The 10258-nt window shown below is 46.9% G+C and overlaps 2 protein-coding genes across 2 annotated transcripts in view; both read left to right on the top strand.

Moving 5' to 3' along the window:
• OSBPL5 (oxysterol binding protein like 5) overlaps positions 1–1794 on the top strand; it is a 211593-nt gene extending 209799 nt beyond the window's left edge. The window contains exon 19 of the mRNA XM_029913588.1: positions 922–1794. Coding sequence (XP_029769448.1) covers positions 922–1057 — 136 coding nt within the window. The 3' untranslated portion in view covers positions 1058–1794. The remainder of the gene's footprint in view (positions 1–921) is intronic.
• A 6887-nt stretch (positions 1795–8681) lies between these two features.
• Positions 8682–10258, top strand: part of LOC112115074 (tumor necrosis factor receptor superfamily member 6-like) — a 17602-nt gene continuing 16025 nt past the window's right edge. The window contains exon 1 of the mRNA XM_024212045.1: positions 8682–8762. Coding sequence (XP_024067813.1) covers positions 8724–8762 — 39 coding nt within the window. The 5' untranslated portion in view covers positions 8682–8723. The remainder of the gene's footprint in view (positions 8763–10258) is intronic.

A 10258-nucleotide genomic window follows, 5' to 3' on the forward strand; every position in this document is an offset into this window, starting at 1 on the left:
AATTCAGATACTCTTCGGGAAGCTAATTCTATTTTAGGCTGTTTGATAAGACTAGTAAAGATTTTTCCAATGGCAATACTCCTCCTGATGACTTTGGAAAGCTAATAAGTTTGTTTAGGCTTGAATAAAATGCAGCAGATTATGTTATTTCAGTAGACGAGGCCAAGAAACCTGTTCTCTCGAATTACTAAATCCTGGCAAGTACACAGAATTTAGTGTCTTACAATGAGTTGGCAATTCCGGAATTTTGCACTGCACTCTGTTCTTTGCTACCTTTCTCACTCCTAGTGCTAGGTTTTCAAGTAACGTGGCCCCAATTGAGGGTACTGAACCTCAGAAGTGCTCGGCACCCAGCAGTCCCCATTGTGAGCGGGCCAGATTTCCTGAACAGCCCCGCACTCGCCATGCTGAGATCGCTTGAAAACCCAGCCATTTATTTTGGTGCCTGAGCTAGACCTGGGCTGTTCCATAATGAGGGCCGGATTTTCCAGGTGTTGAGCCCTTCTGTTGCGTGGGAATCAACCCTTTTATAATAATTGTTCGTATTACAAGTAGCACCATGAGACCCTAGCTGACATCGGGGCTCCATTGTGCTGGGTTCTTGCATGCACATAGTGAGACAATCCCTGTCCCAAAGGGCTGATGGTCTATATAGAAAAGATAGACAAAGGATAGGAGAAAGGAATATTCATATTATTCCTTTGTTAAAAGAGAAAACCACATGGGCCCGATCCTGTACTCATCAAACAGGCTTGTAAATTTAAGCCATGGGGAGTCTTGCCTGTGTAGGATCTCCAGGACTGGGAACAGTAGCTGAGTGTTCATGGGCCTCCAGGACGGAGGGGGGGGGGGGGGGGAGGAAGAGTATCTGTAAAATTCTTTCCTACATGCAAATGGATTTATTACTACTTGTTGTTTCAGAAACCTCACTGCTCTGAACAAAAAATCTTTCTACAGGAAGGCCTCTTCCGAAAACCTCCTCCTGGACTCTCGCTGTTGGTTTCTCATTTGCGTCTTTCTTACATGTCAACTGTTCATTAATTATGTCTTCAAATAAAAGCACTACGTTTGGCAGCAATAAAAGTTACTGGCTGCAGGAGGGTGACACTCACGCAAGGAGCCCATCGAGGCACCAAGCACTTTAAAACCAACGCAGCAGAGCTGGAAGAAAGAGCCAGGCTAAAAGGGGACCCAGGGAACCAGCAGAGTTTAGTTCCTTCAGATTGTCATTTGCCTTTTTACGTGTACATCTTCAAGGACCTCTTTACCTGTACGGGCCTTAATGCTAAAGCCAAATGTAGCTTTAATTGTGCAATTTGTTTTCTATGTCTTGTCATTTTCTGATGCAATCAATAATTACCAAGCAGTATTGGTGCCCCAATAATGGCAAACATCTACATGGTTTTAGAATGGTTCCATTGGCTTGTTTTATAGCTCTAAGGGCTGGGGGAGGTGGGAAGGGTTCTTATTGTCAATTTTCAAGATGTCTGTCGGGTACATTCAGTTATGGGACGGGAACAACAGATGATGGTCCAAAAATCCAACCACTTGGTTATCGGTCACAGTTTCTCCTAGGATCTTGCTGTTGACACACACACACACACACAGTTGGACCTGAAAATATGCATCACACTCCACTGCACAGAGATTGTAAATATGCACGATTGCCGCCTTTAGGAAAAGGGAATCATTCAGTAAAGCTCCTCATTCTGTTACAGAGCCGATAATGTCCTGAACTAGACCCACTGAGTCAAATGTCAGACATGCTTGTTTATAAATCCTGATCCCTTTTTTTTTTTTTTTTGGGGGGGGGGGGGCTATATGGCTGTTTTTATATTATAACAACACAAGAATTGTACATAAGTCCTCTAAAATTTCCCATTGCCCCCTTGGAGAGGGAGCAAGTATGTGTGTTTGATCGTAGGCACATCTATTATTAAAGGTCAGGAAGGGTAAGGGTTTTGCCACTGCGTTGTTAACTCTGTTAATAGTCTTCCTATTTTACACCATTTTTTAAAAGATTTGCAATATTCTCTGTAGATTGCAGTCAGTACTAAGCCTTTCTTTTCTGGCCTGAAGTAGTTCCAATTGGTAAGTACTGCTATATATACAGCCTTAAAATACTTAGTGGTGGTGCCAGACTGGCAAACTTTAAATGTAAATGTTTCCAAATTTTTAACTACATTCCTTGTCATGTTCTCCAGTTAGGGGAAACCTGTTTGTGCTTGATATGTTGAAATAAAATTACACAGAACTTTCAATAACAACGTCTTTGATGGATTATTTGTGTTTGGGATTTTTCTCATTTTGTAGCAGTTAACTCATGCAATGCATGAGTTATGTTGTGCTTTCCGAATAGATAGTATACAGTAATAGATGTACAGTTGGCTACCATATGAACACAGAAGAGAGAAGCATTCCATGCTAAGTTCTGAGTGACACAATGAGTTGTCTTCCTCCCTGAAAGAGGAGCAACAGCTCATGGATGGTGTTCGTGGAAATGTTTGGCAGATGTTCTCTATCTTGCATGGAATGGGAATAGCAAAATTCTATGATCTGACATTTGTCTGACTCTCAAATTAGGCCATGCTTTTCAAATGTAACAGCTGATTTTTGGATGTCTGTCTTGCTGAAACACCTTTAAAGATCCACCGTAGTTATCACCTTCTTGAAAAATGCCTTCACAGGGAGAAAATACCTGGTACTAAAGGGCTCTTTCATCTAGCAGAGAAAGGCATACCAAGAACCAATGGCTGGAAGCTGAACTCAAACTCAAATTAGAAATTATACACAAATTCTAAGTGATTTAACATTTATGAATAAATTACTAAGGGAAGTGGTGGACTCTCAATCTCTTCATCTCTTTAAATCAAGACTAGAGCCTTTCTGGAGGGTCCTTTAGCCAAACACAAGTTATTGGGTTCAATATAGGGGGTAACTGAAATTCTATGCCCTGTGACATACAAGAGGTCAGACTAGTTGATGAGAATGATCCCTTCTTGCCTTAATATCCATGAGGTGGGCCAGCTTTCAGAGGGCAGGAACTCAGCACTTTCTAAAAATCAAGCATCTCTAAGGGCCTGGCTACACTTGCAGCTGTACAGCGCTGTGAGGTAAACTTGTCTTCGTACAGCTGAGTAGGGAAAGTGCTGCAGTCTGTCCACACTGACAGCTGACAGCGCAGTGGCGTGGCCACACTTGCAACATTTGCAGCTGTGTTGGGAGCGGTGCATTATGGGCAGCTATCCCAGCATTCATGTGGCTGCAACGTGCTTTTCAAAACAGGGGTGGGGTGGGGTGGAGTGTGACAGGGAGTGTGGGGGGAGAGAGTGCTTTTTGGAGCATGTCAGCACTCTATTTTGCAAGTTCCGAACTCCCGGCCCCCTGCTCATTCATTCACTCACTCAAAGCAAACAGCAAACTGCTTTTACAGATCCAGACTGAGGCCTTGGCTACACTTGCAAGTTACAGCGCTGTAAAGCCTCCCCCAGCGCTGTAACTCACTCCCCGTCCACGCTGGCAGGGCACTTACAGCGCTGTATCTCCCTGGGTACACCGCTGCAGGTACTCCACATCTCCGAGAGGAATAACAGCTGCAGCGGAGTGGCTACGACTCACGGGTGTGAGTGTAAACGCTTGCAGCGCTGTACTAATCACCTTGTCAAGTGGCCAATCCTCTCCATTGTTGTGACCGGCTGCAGGAATGCGGAAGTGCCAGTTTCAAAGCTCGTACCACAGAGAAAAGCAAACAATTTGCAGCTTGCTTTGAGTGAGTAAATGAATGAGCAGGGGGCCGGGAGTTCGGAACTTGCAAAATAGAGAGCTGACGCGCTCCAAAAAGCACTCTCTCTCCCCCTACACTCCCTGTCACAATCCACCCCACCCCCCGTTTTGAAAAGCACGTTGCAGCCACATGAATGCTGGGATAGCTGCCCATAATGCACCGCTCCCAACACAGCTGCAAAAGTGTGGCCACACCACTGCGCTGGCAGCTGTCAGTGTGGACAGACTGCAGCGCTTTTCCCTACTCAGCTGTACGAAGACAGGTTTACTTCACAGCGCTGTACAGCTGCAAGTGTAGCCAAGGCCTAACACGGCTACCCCTTTGATAGCAAACTGTTTGCTTTTTCTCTGTGGTACGAGCTTTGAAACCGGCACTTCCGCATTCCTGCAGCCGGTCACAACAATGGAGAGGACTGGCCACTTGACAAGGTGATCAGTACAGCGCTGCAGGTTGATTCCTGGCACACACTCATAGGGGAGAGTCGTAGCCACTCCACTGTATCTCTTATGCTACTCAGGGAGGTGGAGTACCTGCAGCGGTGTACCCAGGGAGATACAGCGCTGTACGTGCCTTGCCAGTGTAGCCGGTCAGTGAGTTACAGCGCTGTGGGTGGCTTTACAGCGCTGTAACTCTCAAGTGTAGCCAAGGCCTTGTTTACACTGCAATTTTCTCACTATGGGGTGTGAAAAAACACCCCCGAGCACTGCAAGTTTCAGCGCTGTAACTTGCCAGTGTAGACAGGGCACCAGCGCTGGTAGCTATTCCCCTCGTGGAGGTAGTTTTTTTTACAGCTCTGCCGTGACTACACAGCCACGTTAAAGCGCTGCCGTGGCAGTGCTTTAATGTTGCTAGTGAAGACATACCCTAAATGTTTCAGTCTGGACTGAATGATTCCCAAGGTCACTAGTCACTCTTGAAAATCTTGGCCTTAGCTGCTTAACAGACAGGTGTAGTTCCAGTGTCCACTTTCTAAACAATGTTGTTCATTCCAACCAACCTGCCTCCAAACTCTTAGTTTTTAGCAGCAGGCACTTATCTGGCCTATCCCGTCTGTCAATGCTGTCTGTGCCCTTTTCTTATGTTTTCATATTTTTGTGTTTATCTCCTTTCCAGCCCTTGCATTAGACTAGTGAGGAATGTGCTGATAGAAACCTGTTCTCTTTTGCAGGAGTGTTATGTCTTCAGGATATGATTATGACCTAAGTTTTGGAAAAGAATGTCAAGAACAGTCTGAACCAAAGAGCAGGGGTGCTGATTGGGACAGGGCCGCCCAGAGGGAGGGGCAAGTGGGGCAATTTGCCCTGGGCCCCACAGGGGCCCCCACGAGAATATAGTATTCTATAGCATTGCAATTTTTTTGTATGGAAGGGGCCCCCGAAATTGCTTTGCCCCAGGCCCCCTGAATCCTCTGGGCGGCCCTGGATTGGGAAGCCATTAGCAGGTGCTAAGTAAGCAAATGCTTGAAGTTGTTAGAACTCTTCCACTTTAAGAAACAAAATGCACCCTCAAGGAATTCCATTAGAACCTATTATTTATTTTTATTAGTCCTATTAGTAGTAATATAAAGGTTCTTGCAAAGAGATTTGCAGTGCAACCAATGAAATGTTACCTATATACACCAATTTCACATCAGCTGTGGGGCATGGGGGAAGTCTCCCAAATCTATCACTGTTTCCCACATGGGATCAAAATTATTCCAGTTTAAAACAAACAAACAAAAACCCATACATCCTGCTAAAACAGAAGCTGGATTAAGATCAACAAGCAATTGCTGTAGATGGAAATCAGAAAGGGAACATTCATGCGGGCATGGGAGATGAGCCATTTTTAGTGAATAGCATAGATGGAAAATACTTGACATGGTCATCCATGAGGATCCAATGCAGGTCCTCAGTAGGTAAAAGTACAAGCCCCTTCTATACAAACTAGAGGAGAAACACCTTTATCTTTAAATCTCAGGATGTTACTGTTTCTGGGGCTAACCACTGTAGGCAGACATGATCGGAGTAAAGCCATGACATCATATTACACTACTTAGTCCACCTTCAGAGAGGATAATCCCTCGAATTAAATGGCAAAATGGACACAGTTGAAACCATGCCTTGCCTACCACCTTTCCTGCGATTCACAATTGCCTGATATGCCCATAGGAATTGCTTAAACTGAAAAGTAATATTAGGGAATTTTAGTGTACTTTTATCTTCTCATGCAGTTTAGAACTGGGAAGCAGCTCATCCATAATAAAAGTTTTGCAGGTCAAATCCTACCATCAATAACAGCTGTGAAGTCCCCTTGTTTTCAAGTGCAATGTACAAGTCCAACTGCTTGGAATTTAATAAACAATTCTGATGGTAATGTGCAAAAAGGACTAAAAGAATACAGCTCACTGTTCTCTAGTGGGGTTGGCTCTGCATAAGAGTTTGCAAAAATTGTGGCCTTAGGGCTTGAGCCATTTCTCATTAAATTTAATGGGAGTTGCATTAGGCCTTTAATTTGTAAAGAGGAGATTAAAAGTGTATAAAGAAGAGAAGAAAGGTGGTCCAATGGTTAGGGCACTGATATAGGAAACTGGAGTTCAAGTCTCTGCTCTGCCACAAATGTTGAATGATTTTAGGTAAGTCACTCAGCCTCTTTCCTCCCTTCCAGCTGTAAAAATGGTGAATTGTGAGATACTCAGATACTCCAGCAATGGGAGCCATATAAGTACCTTAGACAAGTGGTCATATTGAGTCATATACTCTAATGACCCTGTTTATGGGTGGGCATAGGCCTCTCCCACAGACATTACAGCTGCATAAGCCATATGTAAGGGGTCCCCTTACTAACATTCAGTGGGGGTGTTTTGGTGGGCTAACTCCCTGTGCCAAAAGAAAGGGGAAGGGTCGATGGGAAATCAGGACCCAGAGACTGACAGTTCGCAGGAACAATGGGGAGAGGCCAATGCTCCAGGTCAGCCTGATTGACAGGGCAGGCAGGCTAATCAGGGAGTCAGGAGGCCGGGGGGTCCTGTCCTCCATGTGAGCTGGAATTGCCTGGATCAGACAGAGTGGGGCCAAGCTAAGGAGAAAGCAGGGGCCTAAGCTGAGCTAGGGAGCAGAGCTGTGCCAGATCCGGAGGGGCCAGAGAAGCAGGTCACTGCTGGAAGCAGAGTCACAGAAGCAGCCCGCAGAGCAGACCTGTCTTGGGAGGAGAGCTGTAGCAACTGGGGCCAGAGAAGCAGCCCAGGGAGCTGGAAGCAGAGCATCAGCAGCAGCCGTGCTGAGGCAGAGTGGAGCTGGAGCTGAGACAGAGTGCTGGAGCTGGGGCTGGAGCAGTCTGGCGCCAGGTGTGGTGAGCAGCTGGGGAGAGCAGTGGGTCCAGCGCAGGGAGATGCCCTAGCAAAGCGGCCCTGCAGGCCACACTTGGAGGGGGATCGTAACCCTGATGGGGCGGGGGCAACGCTGGAAAGAAGGGTCCTGCCACCTAGAGCCTGAGAGCGTGTGGTCACCGCCAGAGCAAGTGTCCAACCCACAGCATCCCAGCCAGGGCCTGAGAAGGAGGCCTGGGACCTACAAGGAACAGGCTGAACTGCCCTGACATTCCAGAGACACTGTTTGTAATGTTCCCTGCCACAGAGCAGGGTGATGTTTTCCTTTAACTTTTTCCATTTTTCCTTATTGCTTTTTAAATTATTGCTGATTAGATAAATTGTATTTGATTTAAACTGTATGTAATGATCAGTGGGTCAGGGAAGTGTCCAGTGCAGAGAGAGTACCCCAGAGTGGGGACACCCTAGCCCCTGTCCTAGGTGACCACTGATGAATTATTTTTTTTAAAGTGAATATGCTCCAACCTTAAAGGTCAGGGGTCAAATTCATTGCAGCTATAAGCAGCTTTAACCCTGGGCTTTAGTTCCACAAAATCTGGAGTTGGGGCATTTTTTCCCCATAGTGAAAAGGTCTCAGCAACAATGTTGTGACTTAATTTCTGGACACATCTACACTAGGGAAAAGTAGCCGTGTTCATTTTAACCAGCTACCCTGAAGTGAAACTAAAACGTGTCCTATCTACACTAGGATTTTACAGATAAACAATCTTCTTTTAACACTTTTTCTTTCTTTTCCTTAAGTGTGGACATGGCATTGGTGGCCCAGTTAACTCAACTGCAGCATGCTTTTTACACTATCATCGTTTTGAGTCAGGGACTGCATCTGTCTACACACGCATTCAACATGTAGCATGATGATGCCCCTATTCTGATTAGGGTTGTGGGCTTATCAATAGTTACAAGCAGTGAGACAAGCCCATGGGCTGCATTAAAGGCAGTGTATAATTCAGTATATAACACCCTGCTCATTTAGGCTGTTTCCTCAGCAGCTAGGATGGCTCATTGGTCTGTTTAACAAAGAAGGATTTCTGAGGTTAGAAAAAATGCTCCCTGCACCCTGTGTTCTTGGGCTAGCAGTAGCCATGGATGCCATTTTTATGCCAGGAATTTATTATATTAGCTAGGATATCTATAATGGGAAAAGGGGAAGGCAATTTTAACTTAAGACCCTCTGCTCGGGGGCTAATAATGAGGGGGTGGAGGGAGAGGGGCTGTCTATAAATTAAGGCAGCCAGGGAGGGGTGAGAGGGGATCCTTAATTTTGCCTGTTTGATGCAGTCACAAAGGAAATCACTCAAAACTGCGTTACTTAACTTATTCAGAGAAAAGCAGGGGTGGAGGCGGGGTCCCTGGGGCTAGAGGCAAGGGAAGGGGAGTGGGACGGGCTCCACCCAGCCGGACCCCCTGGCTCAGCACCCGGGTGGCGGGGCGGTTCTAGAGGAACTAATTACATCAGGGGCAGCAGCGGGAGAGGCGCCGGCTCCGCCCAGGACATGACCCATCCCTAGAGCCGGGCGGCCGCTACTGGTTCCCGTGATTCCAGGCCCGGCAGGCAGCTCCCCGGGACGCGCCATGGGAGCCGGGCGCTTCTTCCTGCTGCTGCTGCTGGGGGTGAGTGCGGAGCAGCGCGGGGGCGGCTCTCCTGTCCCTTGTGGGGAGGGCAGCGGGCCGTGCTGATCGCCGGGCACCAGAGCTCTGCAGGGGGGCTGCCCGCGCCCCCGCAAGCAGCAGCCGGGGAACGCCCAGCCTCCTGCCTCGGCCCATTGACGGGCTGGCTGAGCTCCAGGGATCGTTCCCTCCGCCTGCCCGCGGGCTCTGGGCGCCGGGTGTGGGACACTGCTTGGGGGGGAAGGCGGAATCCCCTGCGGCCAAGTGTTTCCCAGCTGCCGGTGCAGGCTTTCCTGTGTTTGGGGCGGGGATGGTCTCTCTTGCTTTAAGAAAAACTTTTCAAATCTATTGAATAATAGAAACTAACTCCCTGAAATGCCGAGCGGAGCCATGTGGAGGGTTGCCAATTTTGGTTGGACCTAATACCGGAGGTTTCATCACATGACATAATCTGTAATTAAAGATGAGTCATTAATTTCTGGAGATTCCAGGACTATCCTGGAGTGTTAGTTGGCAACCTTAGGCATGTGGCACGTGGGCTTGGTTTTATAGGGAACCAGGAGAGAAGATCAAAGTTTTAGTTTTTTCTCTGTATCACAGCAAAGGTGTGTCTGGAGCTGGCTTGATTGCTAATCAGAGATCAAACAAGAAATTGGCTTCTTCTAATCCTGGCCTGGCCCTTAATCACAAGTGTTCAGACCATTCCCCCATCAATTCCCAGCTGCAGAAAACATCAGTGATGTGTGCTAGCCTGCCAGGACGATGCATGTCCTCCCAGCTCCAGGAACTGACCAGAGTCACACCTTTCCCTTTTCACAAGTCAGACACATCTGAGTCACAGAAGCTGTCAAGGCTATATCCCCACTTTGAACTTTAGGGTACAAGTGTGGGGGCCTGCATGAGGACTTCTAAACTTAACTACCAGCTTAGTTCTGGTCCGCTGCCACCATTCTCTTCCCTAGGAAGCTTTGAGAAACCTTTCACCAATTCCCTGGTGAATACAGATCCAAACCCCTTGGATCTTAAAACAAGGAGAAATTGACCCTTCCCCCCTCCTTCCTTTCACCAACTCCTGGTGAATACAGATCCAACTCCCTTGGATCTAAAACCAAGGAAAAATCAATCAGGTTCTTAAAAAGAAGGCTTTTAATGAAAGAAAAAGGTAAAAATCATCTCTGTAAAATCAGTATGGAAAATAGCTTTCCAGGGTAATCAAACTTAAAGAGCTCAGAGGACCCCCCTCTGTCTTAGGTTCAAAGTACAGCAAACAAAGATAAACACTCTAGTAAAAGGTACATTTACAAGTTGAGAAAACAAAGTAAAACTAAGATGCCTTGCCTGGCTTTTTACTTACAAGTTTGAAATATGAGAGGCTTGTTTAGAAAGATGGGGAGAACCTGGATTGATGTCTGGTCCCTCTCAGTCCCAAGAGCGAACAACCCCTTAAACAAAGAGCACAAACAAAAGCCTTCTCCCCCCCCCCCCCCCCCCCCCCCCCC

Source organism: Terrapene carolina, unplaced genomic scaffold (assembly GCF_002925995.2).
Source record: "Terrapene carolina triunguis isolate 2854851 unplaced genomic scaffold, T_m_triunguis-2.0 Scaffold715, whole genome shotgun sequence".
In the NCBI taxonomy this organism is placed as follows: domain Eukaryota; kingdom Metazoa; phylum Chordata; order Testudines; family Emydidae; genus Terrapene; species Terrapene triunguis.